Source organism: Hevea brasiliensis, chromosome 7, assembly GCF_030052815.1.
Source record: "Hevea brasiliensis isolate MT/VB/25A 57/8 chromosome 7, ASM3005281v1, whole genome shotgun sequence".
NCBI lineage: Eukaryota > Viridiplantae > Streptophyta > Magnoliopsida > Malpighiales > Euphorbiaceae > Hevea > Hevea brasiliensis.
In genome coordinates, this window is record NC_079499.1 from 153,245 (window position 1) to 175,888 (window position 22,644).

The 22,644-nt window shown below is 30.6% G+C and overlaps 1 protein-coding gene across 1 annotated transcript; it reads left to right on the forward strand.

Moving 5' to 3' along the window:
• The first annotated feature begins 1,545 nt into the window (after positions 1–1,545).
• Positions 1,546–12,798, forward strand: LOC110634089 (protease Do-like 10, mitochondrial). The gene is made up of 8 exons (XM_021782989.2): positions 1,546–2,011; positions 2,847–3,092; positions 8,567–8,762; positions 9,158–9,417; positions 9,563–9,690; positions 11,060–11,263; positions 11,987–12,037; positions 12,378–12,798. The coding sequence occupies exons 1-8, from the start codon at positions 1,681–1,683 to the stop codon at positions 12,588–12,590; spliced, it is 1,629 nt and encodes a 542-aa protein (XP_021638681.1). The 5' UTR covers positions 1,546–1,680; the 3' UTR covers positions 12,591–12,798.
• Positions 12,799–22,644: the final 9,846 nt, after the last annotated feature.

The following is a 22,644-nucleotide window of genomic DNA, read 5'->3' on the forward strand; positions in this document are numbered from 1 at the left end:
CTAGGCGGAGGAAGAAGGCTGTCCCGGCTCACCTGATAATTACATTATAATTTTTAATATAAAATACTCAATACAAATAAAGAAAAAGACCAATACGTCATAAGTCGTGCCGAAAATCCGGCAGAGTCTCCCCTATACCTAGGACCTACCCAACCTGCAAAATGGCTCAAAACACACTTCTATACTCACAATCCATATATCCACAGTTCAATCATATCACACAGCCCCTCCTGGGCCCATCAAATCAGTCATCCATCACAATATGTAAAATTTCAATTTAGTCCCTATAATTGACCATTTTTGCAAAAACTGCCCAAATAAGCTCTAAAAATTCTAAAACTTTGCCCCGCGGTCCTTAGCAATATTACTAGGCTATTGCAAAAAGAATCATAATTTTCTAAGCTACCACGAATATTTTATGGATTTTTAATCCTATTTAAGCATTAGAAAATTACGAAAAAGCAAGGTTTGGGTTTACCTTTGCCGATTCTGACTTCGGGAACGCGCTCGGGATGCCTGACAATGGTGGGGTAGCCAAAACCTCGATCCAATTCGGAGACTTTTCCGGTAACTGGTCTGTCTGGCCGGAAATTCACAGATCCGGACAACTGTCGAATTTCCGCGAATTGAGGATACCTACACGAAGCCCAATAATAATATATAAAAAAATCAGGGGTGTTACAGCAATTATACTACAGAGATATTATATTATTACAGTCTCATGAAATAATATTTATTCACATAATTAATTAAGAAATTGATCATTAATAAAATGTTATAAAATGTAAAAAAATAAATATTAAATTATATTATTAAAATAAAATAATAAATAATTCACATAACGCATGAATATGTATATTATTTGATGACATAATATTTATACTAATATTTAGCGTTTGAGGAAGTGGACCCTTCTAACTTTTAAAAATTGAAAGGATATTTTAATTAAAATTAACAAAATGATGTTAATATTTTTATATTTAACTATTATTTTTACTGAAATTTATATTTTAAATCACAATTAACAAATTAACTTAATCCCCATATTTTTTTCTTTTTCTTTTATTTTTTTTTTTTAAATTTCTTTTACAAGAGTGTCAATCCACCCATCACAAATTTGATTTGAGCTTTGTTTTTTTAAATTGAATTTGAGATATTAAGCCATAATAGAATTCGTAAATTAATACATGATATTTTGACGCTTTTTTTAATCAGTCAAAAGCGTACATATAATTCAAAAAGCAAACACTTTAATCTTAAGATTGACAATATTTCATATTTTTTCAACTTATCCAATTTAAAATATTAAATCATAAGATTTATCTAATATATTGATTTTTTATTTTTTTAATAAGTCAAAAATATATATATACTTTGTAAAGAATCCAAACTTGAAACCCTTCAATTTAATATTCGCACTATTTTTATTTTGTATTATTTTTGAAAATTATTATTATTATTATTGTTTACAAAATTCTCAACTCACCCATCAGTCCAGGCCCAAATTCTCAGCGGTAGTCCTTTGACATTTATGGAGTGTTTTGGGCGCCTTTGAACCTGAATTCGACCTCAATTGGGGCGCTTTTTTTGGGATATTTAGGGCTTTCTTCCTGCCATTGTCATCCCTAACCCCTCCTGCCTCACAGTTCAAAGAGTCACGGCCGAAGCCCGAAAGTGAGCATGCTGGGTTCATCAGTCCGTGCAGTGCGGAAGCTGTGCTGCTCTCTTATCACTGTCAGGGAACGTAATTGCAGCTTGTTGCTTGGCGAAGGAGATAGTTGTCCTTTCATTCTGAATAACGTGTTACCTTCTACCAGAAGAGCCGCAGCAGCAGCTAAAGTGGCAATTCACTCCTTTAGTTCAATTCCGAATCACGCTCCTCGGCTGAAGGATGCATATTCGGCAATAGAGTTGGCGCTGGACTCGGTGGTCAAGATATTTACAGTTTCCAGTAGCCCCAACTATTTCCTTCCATGGCAGAACAAGCCCCAGCGCGAAACTACGGGTTCTGGTATCTAAGCTTCGCTTTTTTATTCTATGAAATTATTATTTTCAAGTAGATTATTTTTAAGTAGACTTCCATCTTAAATTATTCATACAAAAGTCCACATTGTCATGAATGACCCATCTCTTGAGAATATTTGTACCGATATTTCCATTTCTTACGTGGATTATACTTGGCAATTTGCGAGACATTGTCTCCATTGACGTGAATTTACCTCTTCGTTAACTGAGAACTGTAGTTATCACTCACTCCTAATTATAGAATAGAATTTGAAAATATTATTGAACGCTTTGCATTTTTTTTTTCCAATTTCCCTTGTGAATCTGGGTGAATTTGCAGTGTTTATAAAAACGGATAAAACAGCCCAAGTCTTATTTCTCATACCCGTTAAAATTCAAAAATATCTAGCCCTAAGTCAAATGCTAAACCTAATCTAATCCCCAATTAAATTGCTGAAATTTAGAGATCAATGGGTTCAAGTACATGGATACAGTACTTTGACACTTGAAATTAGTGAGAAAACTATGAAATTTGAAAATTATATGAGTCTATGTCCTAGTTACATACCACACCTGATACTTACATCAGAATACAAGTGACAAAGATTACAGTATGAAATTAATTTATCTTATGTTTTAGCAAATTGATAGTTAAATCTGTGATGTACTGAATGTGCCTGTATCATGTTTTAGCTACAAAATACTTATTGCCTTGTGACTATAAACATCTGATGTACAAATATTCAAGTTTTGATCTAAACCTGAGAATATCAATGATTAAACTTGCAAGCTGATAAATACAACTCCTTACATTTTATTCTTAAGTTTTTGTCATAATGCAGGTTTTGTTATTCCTGGAAAGAAGATTCTTACAAATGCTCATGTAGTGGCTGATCATACATTCGTGCTTGTGAGAAGACATGGGTCTCCGACCAAATATAGAGCAGAAGTTCAAGCTGTTGGTCATGAATGTGATTTAGCTATTCTGGTTGTTGAAAGTGAAGAGTTTTGGGAAGGCATGAACTTCCTGGAACTTGGAGAAATCCCATTTCTGCAAGAAGCTGTTGCTGTAGTTGGATATCCTCAGGGTAAAAGTTTAACATATCACTACTTTGAATACACGTATAATGTCATAGGCTCATAGCTGTTTTAATTAAGGAGTGCTGCAATGTGCAAAACATAATCTATGGACAACTTGATTTTCTGAAGTCATGCTAGATTGCAGGTCTTTGCAAACTAATGCCTTTCTTTTATTTTTATTATGTTTCCCCCATCTAGTTATTGTGTAGCTTTCATGTATTTGTTCTAGTTGTAGTCCCTGTTTTCAAGTTTTGGTTGGATTAGAAATTAATTATTATCTTTTAAACCCTGGGATGGGAAAAGAGAGAAAAAGGAAGTATACCAGATTTGTGGTTGGACATATTTAATGGATAAGAATAGATTTTAAGTATCCAATGTTTAGTACAGAATAGAGTAAATACAAGAATGTACATCAAATACACAATATAATATTAAAGCACAGTATTTATTGCACTAGTGAAAATGTGCATCTAAGGTGTATTGCTTTGCTTTGAGCTAGTTTTTGAAAGAGAAACTCTTGGAAAAGTTCACTATGAATCCATCACACATTCATAATGAGATTTATGAATGCTTTTTTTTTTGTAAATGTAAATTTAAGACCCATTGTAATGGTTCCGGTGGGTGAGAGGGTTGTGCCTTCTGTCAGTTTGGTTTATTCAGTCTAAAATTTTAGTGTTTTAGTGTTTCATCACTAGAACCCTCACCGTCGACTCCCACATGACATCATAGCATCTTGAGGCCCAATACATGTGCCAGCGCGTGACACCAACTTCAGCATCCTTTCTCATCTCAACTTCGACCAATTTGCCACAAGCCGACGATCATCCCTGTGCCAACACCTCTTCTGGATCTTTTGTTTTCTCATTCCTAAAGGGAAAACAGGTTCAAACTACCTTTTTCTACTCGATCTCCCATTTTTCAACAATATTTTTTTTTGTGACCTATTCAACATGAATAATAAAGTAGAGTCATCAGACAGGTGCATTCATACCACTCTTCTCTATTTCTAGTTCTCCAACTATAACTACTATTAAGTTACACGAAAGTAACAATTATGTGTCTTGGGCTGTGTCAATAAAGTTATGGTTTATGAAGCACGAATATGATGACCATCTAGTTAAAAGTACCACTGATATTGCTTTAATAGAACAAACAAGTTGGACTAAGATTGATGCTTAATTATATAATCTTTTATGGCACTCATTGGATCCTAAATTACTTACTCTTGTTTAGTCTAGTAAAATATGTTGCAAGGTTTGGATTAAGACCAAAACATTGTACGCTAATGATGCGCAATTTTTCTATAAGGTAGTCTCAAATATAGTCCATTTACAACAAATCATCGGGACATGGGCTGTTATTTGGGACAAGTAGAAATATAGAAAGATGAATTTAATTCTCTCATGCCCTTCACTGATAGTTATTGAACAACAGCGGAACAAGTTTTTCTTGCTCTTGGCATGTGTTGGGCTTTATTCTGACCTTTGTTCTGTGAGAGATCAAATATTGACTATTCCAGTTCTTCCTGCTCTGGAGGATGTATCTCCCAAGCTTCTTCACCTCTTTCTTAGTAAGAGTAACTCAACATAAATTGAGTCTCAGTATTGGCTGTGCAGAATGAAAATCAACAAGGATAAGGTGACTATCAAAAAGCCAAATGGAAAAAGTTTCATTGCACCATACTGTGATAATGGTGGTCACACACATGATACCTGTTGGGCACTTCATAGTCAGCCACCATGTACCAATCAGTCCAAAAATGATGTTCAATCAGTTGCACATATAGCCCAATCTAGTGGTTATGGTTTGCTTCCTCTATCTAATGCAAAGGATGGTGCATCAGATTCAGTCACCTTAACTAGAACAAACTACAAGGAGTATCTACAGTACCAAGCAACTAAGCAGCAGTCTTCTTCATCCATCATCTCTCACTTTGGTAATTTCTTTGCTTATCTAAGTCTTCATCCACTAGCCCATGGATCCTAGGCTCCGGTGCTTTTGACCACATAACTAGTAATAATAATCTTTTCTCCACTCTTGTTTCTCTTTCCACACTACCCAAAGTCACATTAGCTAATGGCTCACAAATAGTAGTTAAAGGAATAGGAGAGGTAAATCCTTCTATTCCTTTAACCATAGCTTTATTCGCCCCTGAGTGTCCATATGATTTAATCTCCATTAGTAAGCTAGCTAAAAACTTTAATTGTTCTATCACCTTTACTGCTAACTCTGGTATTGTGCAAGATCGGGGTTCGGGGAAGATGATTGGAGCAAGACATGAGTCACAAGGACTACACCATCTCTCTACTCTAAATCCTCCAGTTGCTTTTGCTTCCACCACTACTGCTGATATTATTCACAGTCGTCTAGGTCATCCAAGTCTTACCAAGTTGCAAAAAATAGTTCCAAGTCTTTCTACTTTGTCTTCTTTATAATGTGATTCATGTCAACTTAGGAAACAAACTTGTGTTTCCTTTCCTAAGCAGGTCAATAATAAGGCTACCTCTATATTTGACATTTGTTCATTTAGACATATGGGGACCAAGTTGTGTCAATTCAACTTTGGGATTTTATTTTTTTTTACATTTATTGATAATTATGGTTGTAATCTTTATTTCTTCCTCTTTTGCTTCACGTAAACAAGTATATATACTCTAATAAGCTTGAAGGGAATAATCAAGCTTTACAGTTCTCTCATCATGTCTTATTTTCTATTCTTTTCTTCTTCTTTCATAGATATATGGTGTACTATAGAGAAAATTATTTGCATATGATATTGTATTAATGGGTGAAACTAGCGGAGTAAGTTGGAGTTGTGGATAAGGACTCTTGAAAGCAAGGGTTTTAAGTTAAGTAGAAATAAGACGGAATATATGTAGTGCGAGTTTAGCTCTTGTAAAACTAATGGATGAGAGGTTCATTTGGATGGAGTTTTGGTGTCAAAATGCAACCAATTTAAGTAACTAGTTTTTATCATATAGAAGAAAGAGCATCAGATGATGATATAGCTCATAAGATCATTACAGGATGGATGAAATGGAGTACGACAAGTGTATTGTGTGATCAGATGATTGCTACCGAAGTGAAATGTAAGTTCAATAGGATTGTAGTCAGACCAGCTATGTTATATAGAAGTAAATGTTAAGCATCTAGATACAACATGCCTACAAGATAAGTGTGGCAAAAATGCAGATGTTAAGATGAATATATGGTAACATTGGCAGATTTATTGTATAAAAAGAGGGGTCAATTGACCCCTCTTTTTTGTTAAATATTCTTTGTATTTATGCATATTTGTATACATTGACCCATTGTAAATTTAATTATTGAATCCTTTTTTTGATAAAATTTAAAATTAGTTAAAACAAATAAGCATATTATGAATTCAAAAGTTTATTTGCTTTTAAAATTCTACTGTATGTTTTTCAATAATGAATTTTATCAAGATAAAATGGTGCAATTATATGCGTAATAAATTGATAAATGATTTTTAATTAAATTTTTTGATAATATTTTATTATTTAGATTTCATATGTTGATCTAGAAAAAATTTTTTCTAGATCCGCCATTGTATGGTAATACGATAATTGATAACATTAAGAATGATCACATCTGCTAAAGAATGCATGTAGCTTATATTGCAGATAAAATGAGAGTGTTGTTTTAGATAATTTGGTTTATGTACAATGCAAAGAATTAAATACCTCAATACGGAAGTGTAATAAATTAATAGGGGAAGGAGGGAGAAGGGGAAGGGGGAGGCCTAAGATAATATGGAGGGAAGTAGTATCATAGGATTTACAAATTTTGGATATTGAAGCATACCTAGTACCTAATAAAGTTGAATGGTGAAAAAAGAATTTATATAGCCGATCCAAACTAATTTGGGATTAAAGCTTAGTTATTATTGTTGTTGCTGCAATATAGAGGAAACAAATGTGCATCAGGTGATTTTCCCTATAATTGTGTGTGTGTGTGTGTGTGTGTGTGTGTGTGTATAGAGAGAGAGAGAGATAGAGTAATTTAATGTTCAGTAAATATCTCATTTTCAGTAAATATGTCATTTGTATGCCATATTTGTAGTTTTAAAAATATAGGAGACAATGAAGAAATAAAACCTCAAAAAGAAAGGCATAGAGATTTTTTTTTAATTAACTTGATTCATCTTATTTATTTGATTATTGTTATTTTTATTTCTTTTAAAAGAAAAAAAAATATTTGTCTTACATCGTGCAATTGACTTTATTAGATTTATGTAATAATTGACAATAGAGCAGTTTATTCTATTTTGAATATGCTAAATTGATCAATTGTTAATATTTTCATTGTTACTATTACTATATTGTCTTCATCATCATCAATTTACTTTTTTTTTTAAAATTATATGATTATTATTACTATATATATGTTTCAAATGCAATGCATGTGCAAAATGTTTGGCAATTTTTCGTCCTTTTTAAAAAATTAAGATGAAACACTTGGGCACTTCACATTTAATTTTTAGCATATTCTTTATGGCTAGAATGGTGGCATAAGTATTGGTATGTTGGAAGGGAACTGGTGGTGAATTCTTTGATACCACTTACATCCACGTCATCTTAAGTCTCCCCCTCCCCCTTCTCCCTACTTTTCTTACTAACTTATCACGCTTCCATACTGGGGGCATTTGATGCCCTATGTTGGACATAATCAAATCATCTTAATCAACATTCTTTCATTTTATCTCCAATGTGTGTCAAATGCATTAGGGCTACATCTTTAGAAAAATGTAGAGCTGCAAAGTCCTTTATCGCTACTTCCCTTCATATCACTGCCCTTTCTCATCTCTTCCCACTTCAATGTGCTCAAATACATATTTGTTGGATTACAGTGCTTGTCTTTAATGCGAATTTTACGTTAAGTTTCTTTTTTAGTTATTTGGTTTGTGAGTAAATATCTTTCAAAGGCAGCCTGTTATAAATATCCAAATTTACTATCCATGGCAACCCAGCAAAACTTAATCCTTCATCAGATCGGGCTTATACAAAACCTTAATTCCTACATGTTTATTTGAGCCTTTCTCTTCAAATTAGGATTTAGGACCACTCAGTCAAACACTACATCTAGATCTTAAGTTGCTACACCCTGAAAATTCTTGTGACCTGACCCTTCTGCTTAAGCCAATAAACAGTCATTATTTTTCCCTCTCATCCATACACTGACGTCCATTCAATTTGAAAATCTTGGATTCTTTTTTGCTTCAAATCCAAAACCTAAATCCCATCAATTATTCAAGTCTTTTCTCACCATAAAGCAAGAGTAAGTTTCTTCATCAAGACCTACATCAAAAAACATTTCAACTTTTTAAGGGAATAGTTGGTGTATTTTTCACACTACATATGACATTCTATTCTTTATAGTTCTGTTTGGTGTTACTATTTTGTGACTTTGCATAAAGTGCAGACGTGTGATCTGAACTAATGGTCTCTTTCCTTGGTGGCAGGTGGTGACAACATTTCTGTAACTAAAGGCGTTGTCTCGAGAGTTGAACCCACACAATATGTTCATGGTGCAACCCAGCTGATGGCTATACAAATTGATGCAGCCATAAATCCTGGTAATAGTGGTGGCCCAGCAATAATGGCCAATAAAGTTGCTGGCGTTGCTTTTCAAAATCTTTCAGGTGCTGAGAACATTGGGTGAGTTGTGGTCATTAGCTTCTTATTTGGATGTTAATAAATCACTAATATCATTATCTTTTAATTTATTTTATTGATAGGGTGATGAAATTTGGAGTTTACGTCTTTCATACTTGATTGCAACCCAACTTCAATCCAAATAACTTGGAGGAATTCCAGGGATAACATATTTCAATCCCAAGTTTAGAAAATGAATAAGGGTCTTCTTTGCCATGACATAATTACAATTTATATAAAGATCAAGACAGTGAAATAGATTAGACCTAATTTTAGTCCACAAGTTTTTTTTTTCCTTTTCCTTTTCACAACTTCTTTTTGCTTTTTTGTTTTTAATCTGTATTTCTAAGTATAATATTACTTTTAGTCAATAATTTGTCCCATTTTGTAATTTTCAGTTACATAATTCCTGTTCCTGTGATTAAGCATTTTATAGCTGGTGTGGAAGAGAATGGAAAATATGTTGGATTCTGCACTCTGGGCCTGTCATGCCAACCAACCGAAAATATTCAACTACGAATGCACTTTAGAATGCTCACTGAATTGACTGGGGTACTTGTCAGCAAAATTAATCCTCTATCGGATGCGGACAAAACCTTAAGAAAAGATGATATTATTCTTAGATTTGATGGCATACCTATAGCAAATGATGGAACAGGTATTCTCTTTCTACTTTATATTCATGCTTATGTAGTCAAAGATTTTGTCCCATCCAGATTTTTTATTCTTCCATTTGTAGTAGTTCTAAATGTGTGTGGTTTCCCCATGTTCATAATTTGTAACGCAACTTGTAAACTATGCAGTTCCTTTCCGCAATAGGGAGCGGATAACTTTTGATCATTTGGTGTCTATGAAGAAACCCAATGAAAAAGCTTTACTAAGAATTTTGCGGGATGGTGAAGAGAAGGAATTCAGTATCACTGTCAAACCTGTAAGTCAAGGTTCAGATTTCTCCTTACTCTTTTGTATTGTATAATTTCATTATCATTAGTGATTTTTTTTTAGAATAGCATTTCTTGAACCAGCATAGAATCCTTTTAGCATTTAAATGTTGAGTTCTATACACACACACACACACACACACACACACATATATATATATATGTATGTATTTTTTATTTTTTCCTTTCCTAAAAAATAGTCTCATCTACAAATTGGAAATATAAAGCAATAGAATTAATGGACAAGGCTTTATTGAGTGGGAAGTAGTTTATATTCCAGTTACTTTTGGAACAAGGATCTGGTAAGTTGATTTTGCATCTTTTCTTGGACAGTACTTGAACTTATAATCTTTTGTCGGTTTCTTAAACATCCTGACCACTTAAGTAGGTCTAGGTGGTAATAAGTTGATTTTTCTTGGCTTCAGTTTATCTAATTCCTTTGGTATGGACATACTCTGATAAATTACCATGATGGTTGTGAATGAATAAAATATGGCTAAATCCATACTTACACCCAGTACTATTTGGGATTAACCCATTAAACACCTGAACTAAAATGGTAACTATCGAACAGCTGAACTTGTAAAAATCATTAACAATTAAACACAAATTAGCCATGTCATCGATAACTTAGCCAAAAAACAGTTACTAATGGTCCCATTTATTATTGACTGTACTCTAAATTTTGCCGAATGTGCTCTAAATTTTCATGATAACAGTCATTTTATTGAGATAACTTTACCATGTTATGAAAACTTAGAGCACAATCAGTAAAATTTAGAGTACAATTAACTATAAGTGGGATCATATCTTACCCTCAATAAAAATGACTATTGTCGTGAAAATTTAAATCACAGTCAGCAACATTTAGAGTATATTTAACAATAAGTTGGATCATTTCTGACTTTTTTTGGTAAGTCATCGATGAGATGGCTAATTTATGTTTAATTATTATGAATTTTATAAATTCAATTGGTCAATAGGTTACGATTTTAATTCTAGTGTTTAATAGATCAATCTCAAATAGTACTGGGTGTATGTATTTTGGCCAACAAAATATACATTAAATGTATGGTGGAGGGGGACAAGTAGTTGCAAGGTTTATGGAAGAAAAATATAGTCAGGAATGCATGTCTATGAATTGAGAGGCAAAGTTAAAATCCTAAGCCATTATGATCTTGGAAATCCACAGGTACAGAAAACATGAATGTTTTGAACTCTATGATCTCATTCTACAACTTTTACTTCATGATGTGATATTCTGTATTTTCAGATCCATGCTCGTGAAGCATTGGATTATTACTGAATATGTTGGTCTCTTTAGTTTTTTATCACATTAATTGTTTGTGGATTTTGCAGTTGCAGCCACTAGTTCCGGTTCATCAGTTTGACAGGCTTCCTAGTTATTACATTTTTGCTGGTCTGGTCTTTGTTCCACTCTCACAGCCATATCTTCATGAGTATGGAGAAGACTGGTATAATACTTCACCTCATCGATTGTGTGAACTTGCATTGAGGGAGCTGCCTAAAAAGCCTGGTGAACAACTCGTCATTCTTTCCCAGGTCTGCATGTGTTTTGGACAGCTTAAATGTGATCTGTATTCATTGGGCAAACAATTTTATGTTTAAACAAGAGTTCACTAATCTTCATAAAACTCATGGCAGATATTTTCCATTGAAGGAAAATCTGAGGTCCCAATTGATAAGTGAAAGAGGAAAAATAAAAACAAAGCTTGTCCAAACTGAACTTATATCCTATCAATTGAATTGCAGTTATGGAAGGAGAGTTGAAATTGCCAATGTAAATGGTTTGACTATACGGGGATTTTACAACTTCTTGTCATTTAATTTCCAATTATGAGGCAAAAAGTCAGTCGGGATCAGAGGCATACAGTTGAATTGAAGTATGTGGAGCCTGTTTGATTTGTCTCAAGCTAAGTTTAGGGGATCATTACTAGTTTCTATCTAGGACGAGCTGTTCTCTTTTATTGAGTTGATAAAACTTGATGGCAAATTCTGAAGTTAATAGGAACCATGAGTTTAAATAGTGAAATCAAAGAACTGCTGATTGGTCCTCCAGATTTCACTAGTACTTTTACACCCAAATATTCTTGTGATTATAGAGCATGCTGAGAAGCACATCCTTTTAACCTTTGCTGCAGCATATTATTTTATCTTTTCCCCCTGGTTGGGAAGCACGCAAATTTGTTCTTACTGTGCATATTATTGAAATTAGTATATCATCTATGCTTATCATCTATGCTTACAAGTACTTATCTGGTTCAGGTGCTGATGGATGATATAAATGCAGGATACGAGCGTCTTGCAGAATTACAGGTGCCCACATTTTTTTTTCTTTTTTGAATTTATTACAAATGGGAATTTAGTATGCCACTTGATTTTTATGGATCATATATTACAATATTATAATATGATAAATGTGTTGCTCGGCAACGGCATATGTGTCTGGCTTGCAACCATGAAGGTTGCAGATTTGATTTGAGACTTCTCAATTCATGTAGGTTGTTGAAAAGTGGAATTTCTCTAACTTCCATTTAAGAGGGACCGTAGCCACTTGCTGGCCTTTTTTTTTTTATAAAAAAAAAAATCTATTCTGTGCTATGCTTGTTTAAATACAAATAATTGTCCGGTGACAAATTTCAGCTGTGATGAGCAGGTTAAGGAAGTTAATGGTGTAGAAATTGAAAATTTGAAGCATTTGTGCCAGCTTATTGAGAATTGTAGTGCCGAGAGCTTGAGATTTGATTTGGATGATGGTCGGGTAATTGTATTGAACTATAACTCTGCAAGGGTAGCCACTTCCAGAATTTTGAAACGTCACAGAATACCTTCTGCTATGTCCAGTGGCCTCCTTGATGAGCAGCAGTAGTTGGAAAGTGATACTGCCCAAGTTGTGTATTCCTCAGAATATTTCTTCATAGATGATTTTTGCCACCAAATTGGATTGGCCTTCCATAAAATTTTGATTATGTATTGTATCAGTTCAGCTAATTGATGTGGTGTTAATTTATATAAAATATTAAAGATATTTTGTTATTGTTTTATTGATTTTAGTATGTCTTTATTTTATTTATTAATATTTTGGTTTAATTTAGTTATTCTTGTTAATTGTATGCTTAAAGGATTAATTTTTAGTTTGTTAAAATAAATTAAATTTTATTTTGACTAATTGAAGAATATTTGTAAAGATTTAATTAGTTTTGTTTTGTTATTGGGCCACGTGAAATCCACTTAGAGTATGCATGAGAAGATTGCAACTGTGGGCCATGTGTTGGTGCAAAGAGGCGTGACCGATAAGGAGTTAAGGACTAAATTCATTCCTTCCAAAGCAATCGCAGCCAGCCGAAAATTGGGATTTAAGCGCATGTGTTGACGGAGTGCCCAGGGTTAGTTACGTGCTTTAGCCGAACCCTAGTAATATATATATATATATATATATATATATATATATATATATATATATATATATATATATATATATATATATATATATATATATATAATTTTTTTTTGTGTGTGTGTGTGTTTGTGTGTGAGAGGTAGGAGTGGAGGGGGCAGCATAACTTTAAGAACTTGAAAATTTTCGACTGAAGTGCTCTTTTTTTTTTTTTTAAGCAAGAAGCAGTGGGTAGATTAAAGCTGAGGAGATTGAAGAGAATACTCGCCTGATCTATAATTATCTAAGAGTTTTTATCTCCTCTCTTATTTATTTCGGATTTAATGTTAGAACTCGTTATTAAGATGATTTTAGACTTTTATTCCATTAAAAGTGAATTCGATTTTTCAGTAATTTGAACTAAATTTATTTTTAGAATACTTGATGTAGTTTGGATTTAATTTTAATTTCAGAGATTTTGTATTAGTTTTCTTTATTAATACAATTGTTTATTATATACACTTAATGTTTTTAGGTATTAACTTTTGTGGTATTTGATTGATCTCGATTCATAATTAGTACTATAAAGGAAAGTTATGGATTTGTGGATAATAATAAACATCATAAGAATAATAACTGGAATGAGAGCAGAAGGTTTGACCTGTGGGATTTTAAAAATAGTTATAGTGCTTAGCGAATTAAGATTTATTTTTCTAATATAAGATAGATTATAGGTCTCAGTTGATGTTTTTAATAAGTCTCCTGGGATTATGAAATAAATTAAAAATATTGATTCTTGCATGGATAATTAAATTTGGATTACTAAATAGAATGACTGAAATTGATAATTAGACCAAGGGAAATAAAGTATAGTGCTTTATTAATTGGATTTTTATCTAATTTTATTGTGATCTTTAAAATTAATTTTAGTCTGTAAAATTTATTTTTTAGTCTCATTTAATTTTAATAGTTTAAATATTAATATAATTAACACATTTTTAGTACTTAAATTCAGTCCTTCTGGGATTGACATCTTTTTATTATTGTATTATTTGAGCGAATTTATGCATTTGGGAAATAGCCTATCACTAATCCAAATTAGTGAAACAATTTGTTAGGGGGGTAATTCTATTCCTTTTATAATCTTCAATTAGTCAGGTGATGGTGCATGTAGTATTTAGCTTTTTTGTGGCATTAGACACTAGACCCAGCTAAGGCTGGTTCGGCCCTTGAATCAAATGGGGTCTGGCTCAGGTCAAATTTAAAACCGGTCCTAGGAATCACTGTTAGGGAGATCTGGTTACGCGTCCTCTCCCCTTGAACCTAGCCTGAAATTGGTATTTCAAGCCAAAACTGGTCTAATTTAATAACTTTTTTTTTTCTAAAATTTATATTGAGTTTATATTTTTTTTTCATTAAAAGCTAAATTATTTAGTTTATATAACTGTCTTAGCTATTAAAATTTAGTTGAATTATTTTTTCAATAGTAATTCTATTGGGTATTTATTTATGATTATATATTTATGGCTGACTTTTTATGTCATCATTATATTTATTAATTATTTTTCGTTTTACTCCTATTTATCTTTCTATCATATATGTATGTTTTTTTTTTAGGCATGCAGATGTTATATTAAGAATTAGGAAATTGAAAAGTCACACTAATAAGTTATTAGTGATAATAATATGACCATAAATTTAGCAAGATCAATACATTTTATTTAATATATACATATTAGTTATTAATAATTATTGATAAAATATAGTTAAAAAAGATAGAAATAAGATGTATTAAATGTACAATCATTTAGTTGATTGTATATTTAATTACTTGTACTTTTTAGTTCTAAATTTAAGAATTTTTTGCTATTATGATTCATAAATATAGATATATATTAATTTTGTTTAAATTTTTATATTAAACTTTAATAAACTAAAAAAATCAAACATTAATTGATGGTATTTATAAGAACAATAAACTTTATTTAATATATGCATACTAATTATTATAATTTTTTACAATTATAATTTATAAATATAAATATGTATTAATTTCATTTAAATTTTTACGTTAAAAATTTACAAAACTAAAAATCACATATTAATTCGCGGGATGATAAAACTAATATATATATATGTCAAGAGGGGGTGAATTGGACTTAAAATAATTTTTTGATTCTTAATCAAAACCTTTGAAAAATTAGAGTTTAGTTCAACCTAATTTTTCTACTGTGAAATATGTATAATACTGCTCAAATAATTAATTGATACAGAGTTGGCTCATAAGCATTAAGTATACTAATCTAACAGAATATACTGGCAATCAATAAAAATTTCAGTAATCTGAATAAAATCACAGTACAGCAAACAGAGTAATAAACAAAATATATCAATTGATAACAAATATAGCAATAGACAAATTATACAAGATATCAACAGATTCAGCAGTAAACATAATTTTTTAGTTTGCAGCAGTGTTGACAGTAAACAGTATCAATTCTCAACTTAATAAAAATAATTCAATCAAAAATAAATATGCATAAATTTAAAGAGTAATAGTTGAGAGAATTGAACACTGAATTTTATTTTGGTTCGGCCTAACAAGCCTACATCCACTCTCTCAAAGATCTCATTTTGAGTCTTTACTCCTCTAATTTTCTCTTTTAAAGGCAAGAGACAAAAACTCTTTACAAATCTTCACACCAAAACTTTTACAAGTAGCTTCACGCTTCTACCAAGTGTTATCCCAAATATTTTTCACTATCAAGCTTCAATAGGTATTTGAATGACCTCTCATAAATGCTAAGAAGATGTTTAAAAGTCAATCTCACTCAATACAACAGAATCTATAAAGAAGAGATGAGTAGGTAAGCCAATGATGAGCAATAAAAACAATTTGAGTACTTTGAATGAAAGATTTAATGATCTTAAAATGTTAGGAACAGTAGAAAGACTTTCATTAAGTGCAAAATGGCTAAGGGTAAGTGTATTTATAACTTTGGATCATTTCTGACCGTTTGAGAACTCATTTGAATGTTACAATTTTAAATTTCAAGAAAATAGCTGTTATTTTGTCGTTTTCTGCGATATTGTGCAGAATTGAGACAGTTAGCATACCAGAACCAATAGCAAACCAGTTAGCATATCAGAAAAACTTTTATGTATAACTTTAAAAACTTTACACAAAATTATAATAAAATACTTTTAGGTCATTGATGACTCAAAAACAAGTTTTGAAAACTTAAGATAAGAATTTGAGGGATTAAAAATAAGTATCATTGGCTTCTACTTTTCAAATTTTTTTACACATATTCCTAAATTTCTTAAACTATTCTCAAACTATATGTACCTTCAATTTTGATCTTCAATGCAGCTTGAAAGGTAATATTTTCTTTCTTCTTTATCTTTGATTCATCTTGTGTTATTTTAGGATGTCATCCTTTCTTTAAAACACAAGTTTATCATCAATTCCATAAATCTTTTTCTTTATTCTTAGAGAAGCACAACATTTAAAACAAGGTTAATTTGATTCTAGTTGAGTTTTGTTATCATCAAAATCTATGCTCCTTTGAGCTTACGGAGTCAACAATATATATATATATAACGAATTTTATCTAATTTAATACATACATTAGAATTAATTATTATTAATGATAAAAATGAATTTTTTAATTATAATTTATAAATATAGATACATATTAATTTTATTTAAATTTTTATGTTAAGCTTTAATAAATTAAAAAGTCGCATATTAAATAATGATAATAATAAGTTAATGATACAATAAACAAATGAAAACTTTTATGTGTTTTAGAAGCCAACTTTATTATATTTATATAGATTAGAGGAAAATTGACATCATGAGTAATTGAAACGTCATGCAGGTACCATGAAATCTGGGTAAGTTTTACATGAATTACATAAATTTAAAACATTGTAACAACGAGACATATAAACTTTAATTTATAATATAAAATTCTCACAACTTCAATTTAATTAACAAAAAACCCCTTAAATAACTATAACGCAATCCTATTCATTCTCCTTCCTCGTCCCTTCCTTCTTTTCCCAGCCCCCAATTCCCCTTCTCACTCTTTCTTTCTCTCCTTCCACACCCAAGGATGGATAAACAAAATTTAAATGAATACATAAATTAAGAGAAATTTTATCAAAAAATTATTAATAAATTCACTCAAAATTAATAATAAAAAAATATTCATCTAATTTTTTTTTCTTTTTCAAAAAATAATTACAAAAAAATTGAAATACCATCAAATAAAAAGGACAAATTAAAAGATTTTTCTCCCTATGTTTGTATGGTATTTTAAGTCAAATGAAATAAAAAAAAAAACTTCTTATTATTATATACCAAGAACAACTTGTTCCCTCTAATATTAAATATGGTAACTACAAATGTTGAAAGAGAATTTTTTTTTTCAACGAAAACTTAACTATTGAATTGAATAGAGATAAAGATAAATTATTTAATAATTCTTTGATTACATGTATTAAAAAAAAATTATTTTGATGGTATTAATAATAATATGATCATTCAAGACTTTCAAAAAAATAAAACTCGTCAAGAAAATTTGTAAATTCAATATAATAGTAAGAACTTGTTGTTTTATGAAATTTTTTTAATTTTTATTTTATTCTTATTACGTATAAAAATTTGTATGTACGTATTATATATATATATATATATATATATATATATATATATATATATATATATATATATATATATATATATATATATATATATATATGTAACAAATAATTTATTATTTTATACAATTTTTTAATCTAAATTAAATAAAATAATTGTTCATCCCATGAATCAATTTCCTGGCTCCGTCTCCGTCCACACCTCTCCCCCTATTTTTGCAATCACTCCATTCGAAGGATCCAAAAATTGAATATTTCTCTCTCAAATTTCTCTTCCAATTCGGACAGCGAGATCCTTCCACTGGAGCTAATCATTAGTGGCTATGGAAGGCAATTTCAAGTTTATATGTGTGAAGACTTGCATCAACTTGGAGCATATGCATGGAGAAAATGGAAATGATGAACAATGTGATTAAATAAGAGAATAGATAAAGATATTGAGAGGGGAATGAATTCTGGACATTTGGGCTTGGAAAATTTCTTTAAAAAGGTGCTTAGTAATTTTCTTTCATTTTTCACGTATTTGGTTTTACCTAGCTTATATGTTCTGCCCTTAATTTTTTGATACAGTGATCAATCCACATGACAACTTTGATTTTTATATATTTTTATCTACATTTCATTCTCTTAGAAGTTCAAGACATTGAGAAGCAAAATGAGAAACTGGAAAAGCTACTGAAAAAGCTTTAGGTATAAACTTTTCTCTTTATATATATTCATGGCAATAAATTTTGTTCTTTCATAACATTTATATACAGATATGAACAATTGACATATTTCTATTTCTACGTCAATATAAACATACATATATTTCTGTGAAAGCTATCTTAATCATATACTTGTATATGTGTGTAGACACGCGTGTGTATTCTTTTGAATTCTGACATGTCTCTAATCCATGTAACAAAATTGAAACTTGTAATGTATAAATGCAATATGAATTTTGGTTAAAATCTTACTTCCACGAAAATCTGGTAGCCATTTTGGTGAGGGCTTTACTTGGAGTGGCCCTTTAGTTGGTATGCAACTACATAATTTTTCCTCTGTATTCGTTGATGACAAAAGTGAATGCTTATCAAATATGTTGTCGAAGTTCAAAGAAACTTGCTTAACTTTCTATATATAACAGTGCAAATCATGGGATAATTTTTTTGTCTATATAATGAATGTTTTGCATCCATATTTTATGTGCAATTAAATTATGTAATACAAGATGGATTATTTATCTATTTGTAAAGAAAATAAGATCTTGTAAGTATAATAAATAAAATAAATCTATCAATATGCTTTAATAAAAATATCATTAGTTGTGCATATTGAAATATTTTTAAATTTCTTTAATTATATATTGGGAGTACAGTAAAAAGATAAAAATATCTTTACTTATTTTTATTAATTATAATATTATAATCTAGAATACCATAAAAATATAACTAATTTAAAAATTAAAAAAAATAAATATATGTATGTATGTTTTGTCGATAGATAAAATATGAAAAGAATAACATTTTTTCTATTAAAATTTTATTTAAACTTAAAACTATATAAATATATTTAGTAACTAATATAAATAAGTGTACTTATTTATACGTAATGTGTAATATTTCTATTTGATTTGTATTATAATAAAAGTTTTTTGGTACAACTAAAAGAAAAAAAAAAAAAATAATGCATGCAGCATAAGCAAACACCAAAAACACTAACACATAACAAATTCTTCCCCTCATAAGAAAGATTAGACCAGATAAAAGACCAATATTATGACCTAAACTTGCCAATTAATTAATTAACAATTTTTTCAAAAAAAAATATAATGAAATCTTAAAATTCAGAACTTTTTTTAATTGTAAATTTTAATTCATTCATTTTTGTTAAGAAAAACTTAATAACTCTTATTTACTAGCAATTTAAAATTTTTACAACAAATCTTTGTTTTTTTGTTTTCTACAGTGATATAATTATATGTAGCATAATTTTTATATTTTTTTATTTTTTAAAAATTTTTTAATATATTAAACCTAATTCATTTAACAAGTATTTAATTTTTTTTTTCCAAATTGAATTCAATCAATGCTTTAAAAAAGGAATTTTATTTAATTAATAAAATTTATAAAATTAAAAAAAAATTGAATAAAATTATAAAAACCCAAAGATTTAAATTGAATGAAATTGCAAAACCTTAATTATTTAGGGTAAATCATTATAAAATATAAATTTTTATAGTCATTTTCAATTTTATTCAAAATTTTTTTATTTTAATCATTAAATTTTGAAATTAATTTTTAATTTTAATAATTAAGTCAGATTATTGAAATTCAATATATATATATATATATATATCCAGATTTTTACATGCTTGTCATAAGTGATAGGAAGACTTCCTCTCATTGATTTATTATTATAGCAATTTTTTTAATATTGTGTCAAGCATATATAGGAAAGTTGAATTCAACTTACAATAAGTCAATTACTTCTTTTTTCTATTGTTCTGACAGGTTGATTTTGAAGATTGCTTATGAAATCCTCATAAATTAAGTTTTCTTTTTTGAAGAAGCTTGCTTGTGCTCCTGAAAATTCAGCTCCAAAATCGTGTGATCATTGGTCAATGTCGACCTAGCTCACTATAAACATTTAACTTAAAAAAAGTAATAAGAAGAAAGAATCCTGCTGTGTGAATTTGAAGAGAAGATTCAAGAAGGAGGGATGAATGAGACGGATTCTAATGAGATGATTGCAGAAACAAAGGAGGGTAGAAGAAAGGGGAAGAAAGAGAGAGAAGGGAAAGGGTATAAACATAATTTTAAATTTATTTTATAAATTGTCTATAATAGGTGATAAGAGTTTTTTTTTTAATTAAATTAAGTTGAGAGAATTTTATATTATAAATTAAAATTTAGACTTTAAATTTAGATATCTGATGTGAAATTTATCCATGAAACTCTAATTTACACATGAAACCCTAATTTACCCATGAAAACCTATTGTTGGACCAAAGAGACATCATAACTAGGCTGCTCTTAGTTATTGAAACCAATGAATTATTTGGGGCAACTAGGATAATGTAAAGATAGGTCCTGGCAGCAAGCTCTATTGCTTAATACGCATCTGTAGCACCCTTGCTCCAACCACTAGAGGAATTGTCCGTTTTGACTCACCCCATCCTGAGCCTCATGGTTTTGTCCTATAGGTGGAATGGAGAACTTCCCAGGTGGTTACCTATCCTAGGATTTCTCTCAAGCGAGCACGCTTAATCCCAGAGTTTTTCCAACTCTCTAAGACATTCCACCAAAAGGCGCCTCTAGTGATTAGTTTCCCCCATTTCAATGTATGATTTGATTCATTGATGTGCCCCACATTCCACTACCCTAAGTAGCCTCGCCATCCTAGAAGCTTGCCGGGAGTTTACTATCTTATGGCACTCCCCGCCCTCAATGGACCGCTTTCCCGGGTCGAGTTGTCACAGGCCCACCAGCTTCCACCTGGTTCGTCCCCGAGCCACACATCTACTAGAGGGGGTTCGGCTCTAATACCATCTGTAACGCTCGTGCTCCAACCACTGGAGGAATTGTCTGCTTTGGCCCACCCCATCCTGAACCTCACGGTTTTGTCCCATAGGTGGAATGGAGAACTTCCCAAGAGGTCACTCATCCTAGGATTTCTCTCAAGCAAGCACGTTTAACTCCAGAGTTCTTCCAATTCTTCAATCATTCCACCAAAAGGCGTCTCAAGTGATTAGTTTTCTCAATTTCAATGTATGATTCGATTCATTCCCGTGCCTCGCATTCCACTACCCTAGGTAGCCTCGCCATCCTAGAAGCTACCACTCTCCACCCTCATTGGATTGATTTCCTTGGTCGAGTCATCACAGGATTTATTATTAACTTTAAAATGTAACATAAAACTTTAAAATCTGTTAAGTATTATTGTCGAATTTACTGTTGTTATTGCTAAAATATATATATATATATATATATTAAGTACATTTGTTAAAAAAAAATATTGTTGAATTTACTCTCTTATACCACTCCCCACCTTTATTGGACTATTTTTCCTGATCAAATCGTCACAGGATCTACTATCAACTTTAAAATGTAACATAAAACTTTAAAATTTATTAAGTATTATTGTCGAATTTACTGTTGTTATTATTAAAAAAATATTATTGAATTTACTATCTTATGCCACTCCCCGCCCTCATTGGACTGCTTTTCCTGGTGGAGTCATCACATGATCTACTATCAATTTTAAAATGTAACATAAAATTTTAAAATCTATTAAGTATTATTAACGAATTTACTGTTGTTATTTTTAAAAATATATATATATTTTTTAAATACATTTTTTAAAAACTACTAAAAATTAACTTATAATTAATTTTGATAAATTTTAATTATAAAAATTTATCATTGACATTAATAGATTTCATAATGGCCTCCGAATCGGAATACAGAAAATAATAATAATAATAATAATAATAATAAAGTTAAATGGCAAATCAAATCGGCTGGCCGGATTGTTTTGATTGGCTTCCTTCATGACCTCAAAATCTACCTAAAGACGACAAATGTGTTGTCAGGAGAATCTACTCTTCCTTTCGTTTTCAATGGATTTTTTTTTTCTCAAAGTTTTCTATTGATTTAAATTAATAATCATGATGATGATGACGCCACTATTCGGCCTTGTGTTTTCTTGTAGGTTAGCCGTGGGCCTCGATATTGCCGGCCTAAATTCCACATGGCATTCCCTGCTGCATGCATTGCATTACATTACATATAGCGGAGTGTTGCTGCTTCCGCCACTCTATCTCTATCCCTAAAACAATCAGTTCACTTCTATAGGAAGATAAAGCTGGTGACTTCAAATGAAATCAATAAAAACT

Excerpts from the sequence above, each read along its gene's own strand:
- LOC110634089 (XM_021782989.2), top strand. The coding sequence starts at position 1,681 with ATGCTGGGTTCATCAGTCCGTGCAGTGCGGAAGCTGTGCTGCTCTCTT. Across the intron at positions 2,012-2,846 it reads GCGCGAAACTACGGGTTCTG|GTTTTGTTATTCCTGGAAAG; the intron begins GTATCTAAGCTT and ends GTCATAATGCAG. Across the intron at positions 9,418-9,562 it reads TATAGCAAATGATGGAACAG|TTCCTTTCCGCAATAGGGAG; the intron begins GTATTCTCTTTC and ends TAAACTATGCAG.